Here is a 20,894-nt window from a genome sequence, read left to right as displayed (position 1 = left end):
CAACTTCACTGGAATCATCGCTATCCTCGAGGTTGAGGCCTTCATCACTGGCACCATCAGAAGAACATGCACTACCATCAGGCCTCAATCCTGGATTGGTGCTGAGGTCAAGCACAGAACCATCATCTACACTAAGCTGTGCACAGCCATTGCTCTGTATTGGCATTTGCCTGGCTGTTGCAGCTGCCTCCACGTTTAAGTCTTGCGCATTATGCTCTGGTGGCACCTCAATTCTATAGTGTCCATTGTCGAGAGGTGAAGCATCCATACGTCCGCAGTAGAGCTTGGCTAGAAGCTCAGCGTCCCGCGTGTAGCGTTCCATGACCGGGCTCTCCAAGGACTCCATGCTCACATCATCCAGTCCCTTGGTGAGAAGTTTCCGATGCAGGTTGATGTGATCACTGTGCCTGTGGGATCCACACAATAATTTATCATGGGTTTCAGTTTGTACAATTATTCACATCTGTGCAAACAACATTGGCACCTTAGGAGCAACATCTCAAGTTAAAGTGATATCTTGGATCCCCCCTCGCCCTAGTTTTCATCTCGGAATAACAAAACGTAGCCTACTATTCCAGGTAATAACCAACACCATTGATTTCCCAAATTGTCACGGAGTACATATAATCGTGTGTGTCTCGAGTGCCCTCGAAAGCTCTGAATGGCGTGCCTGATGCAGTACTTAAATAATGCATATTTCTGGGGATGTGGCCCTTATGGTAGATGTATGATGGCATTAATAATTTAGTCGATTACTAAACAGTCAACGATTTTGACAACAAAACGTTTAACCAAGCATGGGGCTCCAGCCAAAAGTTGGATTTATCTTAAACAGGGCCAATTCCCCCTTTCCCCATGCATTATCTCATTTTTTTCTCTCTCTCGAATGTTCCTGCTGTTATCTGTGACCATCTCTGCTGTGAATACGGAATTCTGCTGTCTGCAGCAACCTTTAATGTGGACATAACAAAGGTGCACTGGTGCGTAGCAGTGGGAAGTCTGATGGTCTGGTTAGCACCAGCCTGGGATAATAGACTCAAGCTGCCCCCATCAATAACATGCAAGTAGCTGCTAGATGCATCTCTTATTATTCAAGAACTCCCCAGGGTCCGTGGCACAGCAGTAGAAAATTACGGAGTCTTGTAGGAGCCTGCAGGGAGGCTGTGGTGAAGGTTTATTTATGCAGCGATGTTGGACTTTCCTTCTTCAACTGTCTTTCCCAAAGCCCCCTTCCATTTCCACCTATCCTACTTTTCATCACCATCCCCGAACCGAACGCATCTCTGCCTCCCTTCACCAACTTACTCCACCTCACTAATAAATCTGCCTTCTGGCACAAACAATGGACATATGTCAACCCTCTCTTTGCTTTAGTTACCATTTCTCCCGAGCACTTGTCCCCTCCCCCTCTAACCCAAGAGGCAAGCACCTTCCCGAATACCCATCAATACTTCTCATGAGAGCTTGGGTCCAGGGCAGCACTTCGCGCTTGTTCTAAGGACGGGATCCGGGCGGACTCGCTTCGCCGCAACAGCGCTGCACAATTACCGCGGCTTTCGAACGGACTCCTGGCACCATCTCCACCGTGAAATCTGGTGAGCATATAAAAGAGAAGAGGAAGAAGAAGAAGAAGCAAGGACTGAATACGCCCCCCACCCCCCAAAAAAAAGAAAGAAAAGAAAAGAAGATAAAGCATCTCTGCTTCACAAGCTCCCTGACAATTTGTACTTTCCAGCACAGAGGGCTTGGGGCAGCCCTCGTGTGGTTTGAAATCATTCAGCAGGCAGCACCAAGCTTCAAGATTAACCAGGCTTGACCTACCAGCTATAAAGTATGTGCAGCAGAGCAGGTATAGAAGAACCACAGGGCATGAGGCTAATTATTCAAGGTGGTCAGCTGAGTGTGCACCAAAATAAATGATCGGCTCCGGGTCATTTATTCTAATATGTCTCTCGTTCTCAGTGTCAAAGCTATCAATTTATTCCCCCGAGTTTCAGTGGGAAATTGGTAAAAGAAAAAAAAGAAACACCACCGGGCTCAGCGGACAATGGACTATTGAGCATTGTGGAACTGTTTAACTTCCCTAATACTTTGGACGAGCCATGGGTGGGGGAAAGGACTGCACTACGGCCGACAACTTCTCAAAGTTGTTTTTCTTTCAGTTAAAAGTGTGCAATGCAGGAAATAACTGAAAAACCCAAAAGGTTGAGACAAAAGTGCTCCAAAACCGTAAAACCAAAACAGGGAGATCACACGTCAAAGCACAACAATCGTTATACAAACGGATGAAGCAAACTGAAATGGAGTGACTTCAAACAGGAAGCATAGTTGTAAAGTGCAAACTAAATGGAGAATTATTTGATGTGATCGACATACCTTTTTGATCTACATACCTTAAAAAAAAAAAAAAACAATAAAAGAAAAAGAAATAAAAATTTCCTAACATGACAGCAGGTGCAAAACATGTACATTTCATTTCAGAGATTACATCCACCAAGTCAGACAACATTATGGGAGAAACATTCCATTTCTCTCACTTTTTATTTTTCAATAAATCTCTGGAGGAAGAGAACAGGATATGGAACAGGTGATATAATCAACCAGAATCATCCGATTTTCTCACAAGGAAGCCTTTTAGATGTTGAACATTTGCTCTCAAACGAGTACTGTCGGAACTGAACCGTAGGATCCAAGCTGGAGGGGTCAGTGCGCAATACGGTGCACACGCTTTGGAGATACCAGAGACGCGCTTCGGTTGTGATCCAGATGGAGCATCACACCAACACAACCCTCGATTCTACAACCTCGAGCTCTTCACGAGTAAAACACGAGCCGTGGTCTGCATGGCTACACTAATCTGCGAAATGTGGCGAGCACATAACTCGCAAATATAACTCGTTAACATTCACCAAAATGCCTTGAATAGCTTTCCTCTTCGATCGGACTTTCATTACAAATGATGCCATAACTTCAGGAACTATCAAAGCTCTTCTCTGCGAAATGCTCACGGCAGACCATGGGGTCCTTCTTTTGCTTCAAGCGTACTCTCCGATTATATGAAGGAATGCATCTTTTTGAAATACAATAAAGAGTTGTTGACTTGTAAGATATCCAAATATGGCAGAATTGTGACCCTACCCCCAACTGACTATCGGCTTCTTTCCTCCCTTTCACTCCCATCACATCCAAACCTCTCCCTCATTTTACTATGCTCCTAATCCTCCATTCTCTCTCCTATTCCCACCTTCTCACCATTTTAAATCTCTAACCAACCTTTTCGACTCCTCCACATGACCAAAACAAATATTAAATGGCTCGGAGAGAACCATAGGTCTGCTCGCGCGTAAACTTGGCCAGGTTCCTTTCATTACATCATCGAATTAGCACCGATGAGGTGGAAAATGGCGATGGGTGGGTGGGCATGATTAAAAAAAAAATAATAACTTTTAAGTTTCGTTATTGGAAAACGCACTTTAAAACATCGTTTCGTTGTTGCCTCTTCATAAACTCGAACCATCACAAGAATTGCAACATCAGAGGGCGTTATGACCACCAATGAACGGGAAGGAAAATAATTAAAAGGCAAATTGTTTTACCTTTGACTGTGAGAATTACGTACACAAGATCACATCCTTGAGAAAGAGTTGCTGCGGAATTCTTCATGATGGAGAGCATTCCGTTTTAATTGAGCATAATGAGTCTATCTTTCCATCTACTTCATCGATTCGAAGAAAGTTAAATTAAAATCGCAGAAACCATCCACAATCTTCAATTCATTTGTCTTCCTTAGAGTTGTATTTAATCAATGCTGCCTTGAAGGTACTCTTTTCAAGTTCCAAGACAATCACGGTGTACTCTATTGTTTTGGAGGACGCTATTATGGACCAATCACTGCTCGACAATCATGGCGTCAAAGAGCAGCACAATTAATCATTTGCAAATCATTACATGGTATCAGAAATGAGAAGGGAAGGGGGTGTGTAGAGAAGGGTAAGGGTGTGTAGAGAAGGGAAGGGGTGTGTAGAGAAGGGAAGGGGGTGTGTAGAGAAGGGAAGGGGGTGTGTAGAGAAGGGAAGGGGGTGTGTAGAGAAGGGAAGGGGGTGTGTAGAGAAGGGAAGGGGTGTGTGGAGAAGGGAAGGGGTGTGTAGAGAAGGGAAGGGGGTGTGTAGAGAAGGGAAGGGGGTGTGTAGAGAAGGGAAGGGGTGTGTGGAGAAGGGAAGGGGGTGTGTAGAGAAGGGAAGGGGTGTGTAGAGAAGGGAAGGGGTGTGTGTAGAGAAGGGAAGGGGTGTGTAGAGAAGGGAAGGGGGTGTGTAGAGAAGGGAAGGGGGTGTGTGGAGAAGGGAAGGGGTGTGTAGAGAAGGGAAGGGGGTGTGTAGAGAAGGGAAGGGGGTGTGTAGAGAAGGGAAGGGGTGTGTAGAGAAGGGAAGGGGTGTGTGGAGAAGGGAAGGGGGTGTGTAGAGAAGGGAAGGGGGTGTGTAGAGAAGGGAAGGGGTGTGTAGAGAAGGGAAGGGGGTGTGTAGAGAAGGGAAGGGGGTGTGTAGAGAAGGGAAGGGGTGTGTAGAGAAGGGAAGGGGGTGTGTAGAGAAGGGAAGGGGTGTGTGGAGAAGGGAAGGGGTGTGTAGAGAAGGGAAGGGGGTGTGTAGAGAAGGGAAGGGGGTGTGTAGAGAAGGGAAGGGGGTGTGTAGAGAAGGGAAGGGGGTGTGTAGAGAAGGGAAGGGGGTGTGTAGAGAAGGGTAAGGGTGTGTAGAGAAGGGTAAGGGTGTGTAGAGAAGGGTAAGGGTGTGTAGGGAAGGGTAAGGGTGTGTAGAGAAGGGAAGGGGGTGTGTAGAGAAGGGAAAGGGGCGTGTAGAGAAGGGAAAGGGTGTGTAGAGAAGGGAAGGGGTGTGTGGAGAAGTGAAGGGGTGTGTGGAGAAGTGAAGGGGTGTGTAGAGAAGGGAAGGGGTGTGTAGAGAAGGGAAGGGGTGTGTAGAGAAGGGAAGGTGTGTGTAGAGAAGGGAAGGGGTGTGTAGAGATGGGAAGGGGTGTGTGGAGAAGGGAAGGGGTGTGTGGAGAAGGGAAGGGGGGTGTGGAGAAGGGAAGGGGTGTGTGGAGAAGGGAAGGGGTGTGTGGAGAAGGGAAGGGGTGTGTAGAGAAGGGAAGGGGTGTGTAGAGAAGGGAAGGGGTGTGTAGAGAAGGGAACGGGTGTGTGGAGAATGGAAGAGATGGTTAGAGGGGAACGGGAACGGGTGTGTAGAGAAGGGAACGGGTGTGTAGAGAAGGGAACGGGTGTGTAGAGAAGGGAACGGGTGTGTGGAGAAGGGAAGAGATGGTTCGAAAAGGGATGGGGGAAGGGCTAGAAAAGGGATTGGGGGGGGGGTAGAAAAGGGAAGGGAAGGGGTTTGTTGGGAAGGGAACATAAGGGAAGGAGTGGGGTGGGGTGGGAACTGTGTGAATGAGTGCTCTGTTTGGTGCTCTCATCTGAACTAGGATCTTAGGTTAAAAATCTCATTTGCAGTACAATATTGTGTTGTGTCAATTTGTCCATCCTCTCCTTGTGTCTATGTTATTCATGTAAACTACATCAATATTTTATGTCCTGCTGCATGTGATGAATTTAAAAGGCTCCATGAGGTTTAGATCAATCATAATACATATAATTTGGTTGGTGCACATTTGACTTGTACTTGTCTGCACTCGAAAACCGATGGATGGAATGAGTTTAAATCCAGTTAAGGGATTTATTTATTCTTTGCGGCCTGTGACTCCTGGTTGCATCATTTTCTGGGGGTGAGGCTGTGTTGCTGATATAGTGCCCGTTACCAGTGAACTTATACTCATTTTGCCGAACTCAGAATGATGACAAGTTGAGTCAACCCACCTGTTGTTAATTCAATGGTGAAAGCAACTTGAACTCAAGACCCTAATATCTTACGGTTAAGCTTACACCAGGCTAGTTTAGGGATAATTGCACAAGAACCCTTTCTAAAAATTGTCCACCATAAATTCAAAATCGAGTTGTTACAGTTTTTAGAATTTAGAATAATGCATACAGTTTTCATCACTACATGAAAAAGGACATAGCTGCCATAGAGAGTGTTCAGCATAGAATGACGAGATAAATTCTGGACTTCGCTCGACTAAGCTATGATGAGTGAAAGAGACAGAACTTCATACATTACAAAGGAGGTGAATAGGAGGGGATATGATGGAGATATTTAAGATAATGAAGGGTATCGATGGAATAAACAGGATGGACAATGGCAGGACCAGGGGCCACGGTCTTAAGAGTAATGAGCAGGAGAGTTGAGCAGGATGGTAGCAATGTGACTTAGAGAGGAGTTAATACATGGAATGGTCTCTCTAGAAAGGTAGTGGCAGCAGAAATAGCAATTCGGTTTAAACTGAAATGAGGTAGGTACCGAGAGGTATTGGAGATAGGGGGTACATGGACATTGGTAGGACTGATCGGTAGTTTAGTTATGGGTGGGTGAGTGTTTACATGTGTAGTGACTGTCTGAGAGGGTCTCATCCATAGGAGAATGAGACGTCGAGATTTGTTCATTCCTCAACCAAAAAAGTTCGTTAACACCACTGTTAATCCTTCCCTCCATGCCCTGTAGTAATCACTTGTTTTTTTTTTTGTTTAATAATCCAAATAAAAGAGTTCCGAATAATGGACAGTTCTCACTGAAGAAAAAAAGTCACGGTAATTCTTTTAATTTTTCTTTCATTTTAAATTCTGCCAAAGTTCCTACAGTGTATACAGCTTAACTGTGAAACTACAGAGCTAAACTCATTGCTTAAAGCAAGCAGCTCATAAGGAAGGAAGCCATTTCTGATGGAATATGTCTAAATGCAACCATCAGCATTATGACCTGACTGTCCAAGTCTGAACCGTCAAGCTCTACTCATAGTGAGGCATTCTGTTTAATTTTGGCTTCACCAAGTTTGGTTAAAGAGAAGAGAAGAGAAGAGAAAAGAGAAGAGACAAAAACAAGGAGAAAGAAAAGGAGAGAGAAAGACTTCCAAGTCAAAGGTGACATGATTGGGGAGCTCATAATTAAAATATGGCATAAATATGTGGAACAACCCTTGTCATCACCTTTCATTTCATAAATAAGGTAAATCAGCAAGTCCACAGTCTCTTTGTAAAGCCTTTCTCAAAAATAAAAATCCTCACCACTCGACGCATCCACTGCTACCGGACCTATCGGTATCAATGTTTTAACACCTAAAGGCTTGCTAATCTGCTTTGTTTACCCGTCTTTCTCAGGTCATTCTCTGAGGGCTACCAGCCTGCATCATGGAAAGTCGTCAAACCCCCCATTCATGAGAATGGTGCCAGAACTGACTTTCAACAATAGAACGGTCAGCCTTCTCCGCATCATAACCAAATTCATAGAAACAATCGATGCATCAGGTCAAGACTAAACATTTCTCTCATTCTCTAATCTCCGATCATCAGTTTTGCTTTTGCCTCGGTCATTGAACCCTGGACGTGCTACGTATTCTGCCAATAACGGAAGGATGCCCTCAATATGTCAAGGCTATTTTACTGAATACTTTCCATGCATTTGATTACGTCGGTCACTCTGCCTTGCTTTCCAAATTGGCAGCGATTAGAGTCCATTTTCATCTCCAACACTTGTTCTTGGATTTCCGATGTTCATGAAAAAAACATCTGGTTGCTTTGATTGAGTTCTCTGCCATGTCTTCCCGATAGAAGTTGGTATTCCTGAACTAGTACTCTGGAACCAATCCTGCCTGTGGTCGACATTGATGACGTCATCACTGGAAAACCTGCACAGAAGTCATCTGCAAAGCGATACAACGGGTGCGCGAGTGAAGATAAGGTCATCATTGTAGACCATGGGCAGGATTGCTCTTTTGCTCTTTTGCACTGAAGAAGGGTTAACACCCAAAATGTCAACTTGTCCTTGCTTTCCACGACAGAATTATGTCCTGCTGCATTCCTCGACCAATGTCCTGTTGATTTAATTGATTTATTCAACCTGTCTGCCGGTGCAACTCGACACTAGCCTTCACAAGCATGACGAGTTTTACATTCGACAATAATAGCAATTGTCCTGTTGAAAAAGACCAAAATATCTGTTGAAAATGTTAAATTGGTTTTGTCAGTATCAGTGTTGATGTACAGAGTGAAAGGACATGGTAATCCTGAGGAATTTAAAACCTTACCATTGTGTGTACAGAACACGGACACATACAGACAAGTAGTACAAGTGCTCAAGTATGTTATTACTATCAGACTCTTAATTCTGCTTCATCTTGATTGGAGAAAAAGGGAAGTGTACTTCAATTAAAAAAAAAAAAGCTAAAATCATTATTCAGTCACAACAGGACAGCAAAATGTTTTTTGGGGTTGACTAGTTTGGTATTCCCATCTTATCATTTCACTTGTGATGCTGGAATTCAAGGTTCAAATCTCATATACCACATGGTTGTCCTCTCTCTCTACAACCGATCTTCTGATTCACGTAAAAGTACAATGATGTCCACCGATGTCCTTGTCAGACACGTGATACATCTACGAGCTCCTTCCTGACATTTTGAACACCAAAAAGATATTTTAAAGGATATAAAAGTAATCCAACTTGTTGGCAATCGACTTGCATGTCTATCATGTTGGGGAATAAAATGAAATAAAATGAAATTAAATAAATAAAAAAGTCAAAGTATTGTCACGATTATCAAGAACAAGTTGTAAAAATATTATGATGGCAAAAGCCGAAAGCCAAAATTTATCTTGCACGCATCGAAGACCGAAATTTCCAAAACCGAGTGGCAAACACACCGAACACAAGAGCACCTGCCGTGGGGCACACCTCAAGGGTGAGAAGCTGAACATTTAGCACCCACAGGCCTCGGCTCAGAATACGTACCTCTTGTAATAGATGTGGTTGGATTTATCTCAGGGCAGTGCGGCCCACGCAACTCTGATCACCACCATCCCACTATGTAATAAACAGTGTTTACAGCAGCACGGGCCCCTAACCAGAAACAGTGTGAAGCAGTGAAACATGCCAATAACCACCAGCTGAACAAAACAACCCTCCCCCCAACAACAACAAAAAATAAATACAAAAACAAACAAAAAAAAAGGACCAAACAGCAATGTGGAGATGAACAACACGCAGGTACACTGATACAATGTCGTCGTCCCCGCCCCCCCCCCCCAATTTTTATTTTAATTATTTTTAAAAGGAGCAAAAGGAACTTTAACAATATTTCAAATTAACTCAGAAATCTTGTTTTGTTTTGTATAATAAAGATAAATGCTTTTGAAAATTGAGCATTTGAAAACATCACAATATATTATTATAATAATTATTCGCTTCTTACGTCAGTCTCGTTATTTGAGTCTGTCTGTCTCTGTGTCCCTCCATCACGTAAATCCCATGAGACGGAATCTCTTAAGATTGTGAACTACGTTGTTTCGTCATTGCTTCATTTTAACGTTGTGTGTGTGTGTGTGTGTGTGTGTGTGTGTGTGTGTGTGTGTGTGTGTGTGTGTGTGTGTGTGTGTGTGTGTGGTGTTATATTTATGCATCACAAAGTAGATAATCAATTTAGGATAATTTATTAACACAGTCAGGCCACTCACAATCACTTGATGCCCGGTGTTGGCTTAATGGTTAGGAGAGTGGACTTGGGATCCAAGGATCCTGAGTTCAAATACCAGGTGGGGTTCAATGTGCCTGCCATCCTTCCGAGGTCGGCAAAATGAGTACCAGCTTGCTGGCATCCTGTGTCGGAATGGCGACCCATCCATGATTGTGCCTAATAGCCAAGGAGACTGCTTAGGCAGCACCAACGCTCTGCACAGAGTATGGTCCCAATGGTTGGATGGGATGGACAATCACTTGAGTGGCAATTCCACGGAATTTTGAGGAATGGCCGTTTGTGTGGTTTGAAGTCTCGCAAGAGATTGTGAATGTGGAGCCAAAGGTAGTTTGGAATATTGTTCTCGTGACATGTAGCTTGCTGCTACCGAGATTGAGAATGGGGTGAAAGGAGAAGTTGTGAAGGTAGGAAAGTAGGTTATGAGGAGGTAGGAATAGGTGAAGTTGGTAATGACATGATGATAATAATAATAATGTGGATAAGGGAGGGGAAAGAGTGAAATATTCCACCATTTTAATGAGGTAAATAATCATTTACTGTGTATACTTGTGCTTCACATCGACATGCTTCTGCTCTGGGGGTCAAATTCACCATCAACACCAGGGCACACCCATGAGCTCTCCCATATCGGGTTTAATTGCGGAGTTATTGTAATGCAACACTTCAAGCAAAAGGCATAACAGGGTGAAAACATGCCCAAACATTGGCTCCGCGACGTGGATGACACATTTACTATGATGAAAAAAGACGGCTGACAGGTTCCAAGCTCACATCAATAGGATCACGTGCCTGCCATACAGTTCATACACGAACTTGAGTAAGCCGGCTTCATTGCATTTTTGGACGTTGGCGTCAAACGCGCAACAGACGGACAATTGAGAACCCAGGTGTACCGCAAACCCATGCATACAGACCGGATGCTTATCTTCAAAAGCGGTTACCCGACTATGCACAACGATCTTGTGCAAGAACCTTGTTCGACCAAGCCAAATCGCACTGCAGTGGTCGAGACATGATGGACTGAACTTGAACACGCCACCTGCCAACTGCAAAACAATGACTACCTGACAGCTTTCGTTCGGTCTTGCCAACGTAAGAAGGCACCCACATGGCAACTTCAGGAACCGGTCAAAATAATACTATTTCCGTTCATTGATAATACCTCTGAGACAGCCAACTATTTGTTGCAGCCATTTGGAATCTGGTCACGCACAAACCTCAGGCAACACTTCACATGCAATTGTGCAGGCTCAAAGACAGAGTGAATAGACTCAATAAGATGACTTGGTCCACAAAATCCTTCATCATGACTGTGATGTCAATTATGTAGGCCAGATGTCCAAGTAAAGCAAATTGTGACACGGTTGACGCAGCACCAACAGTCAGTAGCATACGGAGATGGGCTTTCTCTGGTAGTGGCACATTGTCACAACCATCAGCACAGCTTCGCGTGGGAAAATAGAGTTGTCAAAGCTTCGGCACCTGGCTGAGCGAGCTAGGAAATCCTCAAAGCGTGGTTTATGGGCAAATGGTCGATTAACCATCACGTCAACCTTCATCATTCTTCTCGAGGATTATATAAATCACCTCCACCCTCATCTTAAAGTACGAATGTTTGGCTCAAGACCCAAAGCCGGGGCAGGCATAAATAAATGACACCGAATTGATGACTCAGACACCCGAACCGGAAGCAGACCCATCTGCCAATCCCACTTTCTTTATTGAATCCAACTCAAACCTCATATTGATTGGTCCCTGCCATTTCCTTCCGATGCAATAAGTGCAGTCAATTTATTTGCAGCTGCACATTTTGTCTGTCTGTTCAGTCTGCTTAGAAGTCAAATTGCCACTATTTTGTTCGCTCCGTATAGTCTGACGCTTCATTAAGCCTCTGGTGTACAGGAACTGGGGCAAGTTGCCCGAGTCAGTGCTGGGGTTATTCGTGGGTCTACATGTGGCTATTTGGAGAGACGAGTGTTTTCTGAGAAAAATAAGGGAAGTGGTGTGTTTGTGGGGTCTCGGGTTTTGATTTTATGAATGTTTAAAAATTGTGTGTGGCTTGAGGCCTCACAAAGCTAAACACTTTTGGACTATCACACAATTTATTCTAACCTCTAATTGGATTTGTGATATCTTTTTTTTTAACCATAAAAAATGCATTTTAAATAACTAGATAGGCATTTTGAACGCGTGCTGCTTTCGGACATGTTCCCTTGGGGTTTGCTTATTCGTAAGATCTATTTGACGCATGTTTGCATTTTTAAAGGTCCCTCGAGGTGTTCTAAATGAAATTAAAAGAAATATGGTTGAAAAAAATTGATTACAATGTTTTGTCTTTGAAGCCAAATATAGCACGAGGCACCACGGTCACCAAGGGCACGGCGAGTAGGCAAGGTGACGGCTCATCTGTGTAATTTTTCAACACAAGTTGAATTTTTGGATGTTACTAGGGTTTCTCAACATCAAACTAAAATTTGTTTGGGGGAAATGTGAAGTTTTTTGGGGGATATTCAGTGGCCGAATTTGGGGGGGGGGGGGTTCACCGGGTACATGTGAACTTCCTCTCCCCTCCGCCCTTAAAATTAAGTCACATGATCGTCACGCGAGATATCACTGGACAATCGGCAATCACACCTTTTTTGCTTTCACTCGGCATTTAATCCGAGTCGCGATACTTTTCGCTGCTAGTTTTGTATTGATCCCTACAGCTCAGTGTATATTTATGGCTCCGAAGAGGAAAGCAACATTTTCTGGATCGTGTCTTACAGCAAAGCACAGGAGAGTAGGTGGGGGGGGGGGTGGGGAGACAGAGAGACAGAGAGAGGCAGACAGAAACAGACAGACATGGAGAGAGGGAGAGAGACAGGAGGTTCCTTGCATGATATTTGACTACTCTTTGCATAATATTGTTGGTCCCATTTCACATTGTGCAGATGTTCTGTGGGTACCAGCTGGTCTTGTACATGTTAACAATGGTGTCTATCCATGTATTTGTCGGTCTCCCATTTGCAGCAGCCGCTTTCCGTGCTAAATTTGAAAAGCCGCCAATTGGTTATTTTGTATTTTCATTTCACATTTTTGATGTAATTATGGTCACTTTATTGTCTCTTCGAGTAATCTTTAAAATCAATGTCAACATCTGGTTTAAAGTAGATTTAATACAGATCTTCATGGAGTAACACAATTTATAAATACCACAAACCCATGGAAATTTCACATCATGTAAAATGTGACTTCAAGACTTCAACTCTCCCCTCTTCTCACCCCCCTCTCTCCCACCCCTCTTCTCACCCCCCCACCCCACCCTCATCACTCCCAATGAACAGAACAGTATAATAGGTTAAGTTTAATGTTTTGGCAATTCCACATTTTCTTGTGTCAATATGAAGAAGGAAGGTGCAAAGCCTTGCGGCACAATGGTTAACAGGAATCCCCAGCGGAGCACCACGGCCGGCCAAACACCAATCTTGATGAGGTTGAAATCAACTTTAATATCACTCATCACACAATATGCCCGACTGGGTCAAAAACCATCCTTGCCCGGAATGGCCCCTGCACGGTAACCCCGTGCCCACACAGACAATGAGGATAGAACAACATAATGGCGTTGCTTAAAGTTTGTCAGATACAGTATACACTTAGTTATAAGAAATGCTAATTTCTATAATTTTTTCAGATTTTACTCCAGATTTCAACACTTATTTAGTCTGCAAGATCTAATCCTCAAATCCAAAATCATGTTTTGATTAAATACTTTGATTCGTCCGTGAGTGTACATTGTGTTTCCAAGGCAAGACATTGTTCGTAGGCCAAATCAAAATGGTGGCTATGATCCCTGCAAGGTGAAGTTAGGCTGACCGAGGATAAGGCATTCATGAAGGGAAGCCATTAATCATCTTCAAAAGGGTTGTTTAAATTTATCAAACACCCAATTTTCATTCAAGCACTTCCTGGGAGTTTCCTCAGTATGCATGCAAAGCTTGGGGCCACTAGGTTTTACAGCTTTGGGCGCGCGCGCGCGCACGCATGCACGCACGCACGCACGCACGCACACCTTTCGTTCTGATCTGAGCTGGGGGGAGGGGGACACCGCCCCCGAGCGATTCCTGATCCAAAAAATCTGCATATGGTTTCTCCTGTCACACTATAAAGCGCCGAGCGCGGAGCAAATCGAGGCAGTTGTTGAGGGAGTTTCTGAATCGAGGAAGGAGAGTTGAGAAGAAAGAGTTAAGCAATTGGACGGAGTTGAGAAGAGTGGAGAGTGGGAAGAGTTGAAGAGTTGAGAAGAGGAAAGAGTTGGAGAGTTGTGGCGGCGGCGAAAGCAGTCGAGTGTCTGTCGGGGTCCGGAGAGGCTGGAGAAGCCAAGAATCTTTGTGGAGGTCGGTGCTCGTGTCAGAGTCGGGGAGCTGCGGAGAGGGGAGGCCGGTAACGCGATCGAGGTCGCAGTGGAGTCGCTCGTCGCGGGACCCAAGCCATCCAGATATCCTCTTTCCCCCGAGCATCAACAACCCCTCCCTGTTTCCCCCCGCGCTGAGATAGTGTGAGAAGGTGGGCCCCGTTCCCACCCCATTCCAGGCAGTGCCAGCGAGGCCCGCGGAGTCGGGGCGCCGCCGCCATTTTGCGGCTCATCACCAGACGGGTAGGCTCGACGCGGTCTCGGCCCCAGGCCCGTCTGCCCCCTTGTAGTTGAGGGTGGTCCCTTTTTCTTTTGCTTTGAGTATATGTGTTGTCGGCGCCGTCTGTGAAGTAAAACTGTATAAGTGTTGCCGTGTGCTCGGTAGTCGGTAGTAGATCTGCATTGTTGCATTTGCTTTTTGTGCAGAATTGTTGTTTCTTCTACTTTTACATTTGCTTTTGGTGTATAATTGTATATGTGTGCTTTCCGTTTGCTGCGGAATAAATGTGCTTTATGTTGAACTGTTTTTCCCGTTTCGCTTCGTCTTTTCTTTTATTGAATCTCCATCTTACTTCACGTAAAGGGTTGGTCGTGGGCTAAATACGCCCAATAATTAATCGAACCGTCGAGGTTGACGATAACACCGCTCGGTTATCCCAATAGTACGGAACGGGTCGCTTAAAGTGGCCCGTGTCCGAAGTCGACCTGCGGCGAGGTGCGATCGCTCGGTCTACCCTCCGTGTGGGTACTTAGGTAGGTCGAATTTGGCGAGCAACCCTATCCCACGCGGGGGGCCGATTGGCACGATCGTGGTGAGGCTGAAAGGCCCACCCATGACTAGTTCCCGGCGTTAGTCCGAGAGGGTCACGACGGGATTGTCCGTCCGGTGGGCGACGTGCCGTGATTCGAGTTACGTGGCCGCTCGCACGCCGGCGGGCGCGAATTCCCAACAATATAATTCCAGCAATCTGTGTGTGTGTGTCTGTCTGTCTGTCTGTCACCGCCGGTCCGATCTGATTGAAACTTGCCAGGAATATTTCCGGGGACCTGCGGATGTGCCTTTTCAAGGTTTGATATTAATCAGACGAGCGGTTCCCAAGTTACGGCCATTTATCTGTCAACCAATGACAAGACACGGTGCTATGACATCACGAATGATGTCACAATTGATGTTTATTCATTTTTTTTTTTTTTGCACGATTGACGTTGCAATTCTTCTTCTTCGTTTGGTATGACATCACAATCGACGCTGGGGACCTTAGTATGTGCCTTTTCAAGGTTTGATATCGTTCTTCATCCGTTTCAGCTGTTTCCCAAGTGTTTCCCAAGGGTTTGAAAGCTGTTTCCCAAGGTTTGAATTAATTGTTCAAATTATTAATTAATCCCAAGGTTTGAATTTTCCCAAGGGAAACAGCTGTTTCCCAAGGTTTGAATTGTTGTGCGAAGTAGACATTTGTGAATATATTTATAGAGAGAGAAGTGAGAGAGGAGGGCGAGAGAGGGGAGGGAGAGAGGGGAGGGAGAGAGAGGGGAGGGAGAGAGAGGGGGTGAGAGAGGGGGGCATCACAATTCAAGAGAGGGGAGAGAGGAGGGGCGAGAGAGGGGGACGGGAGAGGGGGACGGGAGAGGGGGACGGGAGAGGGGGACGGGAGAGGGGGACGGGAGAGGGGGACGGGAGAGGGGGACGGGAGAGGGGGACGGGAGAGGGGGACGGGAGAGGGGGACGGGAGAGGGGGACGGGAGAGGGGGACGGGAGAGGGGGACGGGAGAGGGGGACGGGAGAGGGGGACGGGAGAGGGGGACGGGAGAGGGGGACGGGAGAGGGGGACGGGAGAGGGGGACGGGAGAGGGGGACGGGAGAGGGGGACGGGAGAGGGGGACGGGAGAGGGGGACGGGAGAGGGGGACGGGAGAGGGGGACGGGAGAGGGGGACGGGAGAGGGGGACGGGAGAGGGGGACGGGAGAGGGGGACGGGAGAGGGGGACGGGAGAGGGGGACGGGAGAGGGGGACGGGAGAGGGGGACAGGAGAGGGGGACAGGAGAGGGGGACAGGAGAGGGGGACAGGAGAGGGGGACAGGAGAGGGGGACAGGAGAGGGGGACAGGAGAGGGGGACAGGAGAGGGGGACAGGAGAGGGGGACAGGAGAGGGGGACAGGAGAGGGGGACAGGAGAGGGGGACAGGAGAGGGGGACAGGAGAGGGGGACAGGAGAGGGGTGAGAGTGGGGGCGAGAGAGGAGGGGGAGAGAGGAGGGGGGGAGAGAGGGGCGAGAGAGAGAGAGGAGGCATCACAATTCTTCTTCTTCTTCGTTTGATATGACGTCACAATTGACGCTGGGGACCTGAGTATGTTTCCCAAGTTATGACCATTTATGATACGGTTGTTCCGATCTAATTGAAACAATGCCCCAATCCAGTCATCGTTTACGAGAGCGAAGGAACAAAGCTGCACATACTGGCACGCACCTACGGGCCCGCACTAGTATACACAAAAATAAGAGCTATATGTTGCCTTCTTTGAAGACAAATCCAACTCCACCACCCGATGTTGCACCACCATGTCGTAATGGGTGGTATAAGTAGCTCAGAGCTTTGGCTCTGAGTGAAACCAAGAGTGAAACATAATTAAACTTTTTGAAGTCCACAAAATATTTTAAATTGATAGATAAACTTGAACCTTTCCCTTCACTGTGGATGGGTACTTTTGCTGGTGGTCCAATGATCTATATATTAATACTGAAGGACCAATTTTGTGCTCCTCCTCGCGTTCACTTCACGTTTTTCTCGGTAGTGTGACCTGGACTGAAAGAAACTTCGTACCTGTAAGAGTGCATCGCACATCGTGGCAATAGTGAAACTTCAACTCTGAAGTAGAATAAACACTTTTCGTTTTACATTCGTTTACATGGCGACGTGTGACGTCACCGCTGACCAGCGTAAGGACGTCATGACATCATCAGTCATTCGTTGACGTCATTACGTCTGTCGTCGACACACCATCACTGCTCAGAGGTGTAATTCCACTCCTCGAAAATAGCGTCTGCAATGCAAAACCCTCTTCTGCACATGCTGACTACCTCAGAATGTGAATTTGACACAAAAAATGTAACAAGAAACATTGTATCTTCTATATATTAATACTGAAGGACCAATTTTGTGCTCCTCCTAGCGGTCGAGTCACGTTTTTCTCGGTACTGTGACTTGAGAAGTTTTGACACGGTGTTTGTACGTCAAAGTAGACACATGCACAAATCAGGAGACTTCTTCACAAGGAGTAGTGTACACCAAAAATGTCGTGTACAAGGACGTTTTGTAGGCCTCATTAGGTAAGGCCATGGAGTATATCGACTGGGATCCAGCTCTTACAAGAGCCGCCACTGGTTGTCATATTGGGCTCACGGAACGGAATCCGTCTGTGACGGGGTTTCAGCTAGTACGTAATGATATAAGAATGCCCTCTTGCTTTAAATAACAGGAAAAAATGGGAGGGGAGGACAAAGTTGGGGAGGGGGGTGGAGGATTTTGGGCTGGGAGAGGTATTTGAGGACTTGGGACTGGGGGGGGGGGAGTTGAGGACTTGGGGCTGGGGGCGATGGTGGAGGATTTTGGGCTGGGGGGTATTTGAGGACTTGGGATTGAGGGGGGATTGAGGACTTGGGCCTGGGGGAGGGGGATAGTTGAAGACTTGGGGCTTGGGGGAGGGGGATATTTGAGGACTTGGGGCTGGGGGAGGGGGATAGTTGAGGACTTGGGGCTGGGGCGGGGGTAGTTGAGGTCTTGGGGCTGGGGGAGGGGGATAGTTGAGGTCTTGGGGCTGGGGGAGGGGGATAGTTGAGGACTTGGGGCTGGGGGAGGGGGACAGTTGAGGACTTGGGGTTGGGGGGAGGGGGATAGTTGAGGACTTGGGGCTGGGGGAGGGGGATAGTTGAGGACTTGGGGCTGGGGGAGGGGGATAGTTGAGGACTTGGGGCTGGGGGAGGGGGAGAGTTGAGGACTTGGGCCTGGGGGAGGGGGATAGTTGATGACTTGGGCCTGGGGGGAGGGGGATAGTTGAGGACATGGGCCTGGGGGGAGGGGGATAGTTGATGACTTGGGCCTGGGGGGAGGGGGATAGTTGAGGATTCGGGGACAAGATGGTGGTGTATTGTGACCTTGAAGCCCTGGACTTGAGGTGTGTTGAATCAATCTAGATTTGGGGAATTCAACAAGGAGGGGGTGACAATGTGCATGTCCTGGAATAGCAGGGGAGGGTCAGAGGACAGAGCAGAGGGAGTTAGACCAGAGGAGAGGCCACCAACCTGCCTGCCATGTGAGAGCAATAGGGATTGTGCTTCAGTGTCATTGTGAGATATGTGCATAATGACAAGAGCTTTGAAATCTACAGAAACCTCAGAGGACCATGTGATGCTGGAAAGACAGGCCATAGAGGAGAGCCAAACGCTATCCAGTAATGTTGAAAAGCATTGTCGGCTATAGGCACTTCTGACTGTTCAATAAATTACTTGGGGTAACAGATTGCCCAGTCTGCTGCTGTATTTTGAGGCAGGCTTTGCTCTGTATTCAGCCCAGGAAAGGTCATGGCTGATGGTGAGGACAAGGTCAAGACACTGAACCTCCTCTACTGGCTGACCATGGATGGATGCATGGCATGCGGTTCGAGGTTAATACCTTGAGGAGCATGACATTTTTGAAGGTTCCATGAACACTGTTGAATCAAACCTGTGCTTCTTCTTGTACACCCAATGATGTCTGTTTGTATCTTCAAGATACTCAAAGACTCACTATTATGGCATTAAGCATTACTTTGCATAAGAGTGAAGAACCAATGTCAATGGCACCACCCAAGGTCTCACAAAAGCATCCAAAACTGTCGACATATAATTCAATTGTAAATATGCCTTTAAAACCAAAATAAAATCAATGAAAACATCCCCTAATGCCAATGCCACCCCATCCAAAGCCATCATACTTTATGATGAGTTATGCAAAATGACCTTGGACTCTTCCAACTCTAGCACAATGTTTTTTGATTTGAAAAGAAAATCTTCATCCCTTGATGAGAATTGAGGTGCTCACTGTCAGAGCTGCTAGTTCTGCTGATCACAGCGAAATTCTTTGCAGCCTTTATGTTGTTATGGGGTCAAGTGTGCAACTGTTTTATGGACCTCATACCACGCTTGGACAACCTGCGTCTTACAATGTAGTCACTGATGGTGACCCCCAGTAGCTGTGTGAAGTAGATGTCAAGTTCATGTTCATATTCAGTTTAATCTCGATTTCTCAGCACAATGTGGTGCAGCATTGATGTCTTACAACATTATAACCAGGATGCAAGATTGTACAAGACCAGTAGAATGGTTGTATCCACAACCTTGAAACAAAATAGGATGCCTGAACAAACCAGCTAAATGTCTGTGCAGGTTAAGGAGGAAACATTTCATTCACCCCGGTCATGTGAACTTTAATGAGGAATCATTATCTGCCACCCGTGACATCTTTTATGTGCAAAAACCTTGACATCGTTACAACAAATGATGTTAGCAAAACCACAGCTGCCTCGTAAATGATAAAGTAGTAGGTAAAAATGAAGTAATCTGCCTTTAACAGTGAGTGTGCAAAACAAGCGCGCACACACAGGAAGGTGGTGGTGGCATGATTTGCCGCCTCCCTCTCGCATGGTATGGAAAGGACCGAGGACCGCGTCAAATACATCAATTTCAAAGGCAGTAAAGACAGAGCCGAAAACAGCAGCTTTAATGGAAAGTGATGTGCACGACGCACTCATCACAACGTGCGACATGCATTTGAATGGCCTGGCCCTCAAGCTTGGTCCGACCTGTTAATTGCACTGCCAGAAGAGAGGGCCTGAGCATTGGCGAACTCCCTCTTGCAAAGTTCCACCCATTGAGGACGGGACCGAGTTGAGAGACTGAGTTTTGTGGGGTCGAGGGCCACGCCAAATATGACGACTTTGATGGGACTGAGAACTGAGCTGAGGATGACAGCTTTGGTGGGGAAGAGGGCCATGCGGGGGGGAGGGGGGTGCCTGGAGTTGCGCCGATAGACATGAGTTTGGGATGCGGCCTGGTGCCTTAGCCTTGCAGCTTGTTCGGTTTTGCTGACTATCCCATCCAGGAAGGATGAGACCAAGAAGGAAGTGGCCGAGGGAGGACGAGTCAGAGAAGGAAGAGGCCGAGGGAGGACGAGACTGAGAAGGAAGAGGATGAGGCCGAGGGAGGACGAGACCGAGAAGGAAGAGGACGAGGCAGAGGGAGGACGAGACCGAGAAGGAATAGGACGAGGCCGAGGCAGGACAAGACCGAGAAGGAAGAGGATGAGACCGAGAAGGAAGAGGACGAGACCGAGAAGGAAGAGGACGAGAAGGAAGAGGACGAGAAGGAAGAGGACGAGACCGAGAAGGAAGAGGAGGAGACCGAGAAGGAAGAGGACGAGACCGAGAAGGAAGAGGACGAGACCGAGAAGGAAGGGGCCGAGGGAGGATGAGACCGAGAAGGAAGAGGCCGAGGGAGGATGAGACCGAGAAGGAAGAGGCCGAGGGAGGATGAGACCGAGAAGGAAGAGGCCGAGGGAGGACGAGACGGAGAAGGAGGAGGCCGAGGGAGGACAAGACCGAGAAGGAAGAGTTTGAGAAGGTAAAGTCCGAGAAGGGGCGTACCCTGGAGGTCATGCATATCTACAATCGTTACTTCGGGAATGGAGGGGGAAAGAGAGCATGGATAAGGAGACTGTTTGGTCCACGAGTCATGGTTCCCTGCTGGGGTGAAGATGGATGCTTCAGGACCAGGGAAGGCTCTGTTCAGTCTGAGAGACTCGCAAGTGGAGATGACGACTGGTGGTGCCGCCTCACGCATGCA

The 20,894-nt window shown here is 46.8% G+C and overlaps 1 protein-coding gene across 2 annotated transcripts in view; it reads right to left on the bottom strand.

The window, feature by feature from the left end:
- Positions 1-20,894, bottom strand: part of LOC147015364 (zinc finger protein basonuclin-2-like) — a 326,203-nt gene that overhangs the window by 1,644 nt on the left and 303,665 nt on the right. For both annotated transcript variants that reach the window (XM_085850040.1, XM_085850041.1), the window contains 2 exons: positions 1,452-1,592; positions 1-407 (listed from right to left, as the gene is read on the bottom strand). The exon at positions 1-407 is cut by the window's left edge. In XM_085850040.1, the coding sequence (XP_085706166.1) occupies positions 1-407; positions 1,452-1,592 (548 nt within the window). The remainder of the gene's footprint in view (positions 408-1,451; positions 1,593-20,894) is intronic.

The sequence above is a fragment of the Eptatretus burgeri genome, chromosome 12, assembly GCF_056783735.1.
Source record: "Eptatretus burgeri isolate ZD-2024b chromosome 12, Ebu_testis_v1, whole genome shotgun sequence".
Classification (NCBI taxonomy): Eukaryota; Metazoa; Chordata; class Myxini; order Myxiniformes; family Myxinidae; genus Eptatretus; species Eptatretus burgeri.
This window is presented reverse-complemented; position numbering and strand designations above follow the sequence as displayed.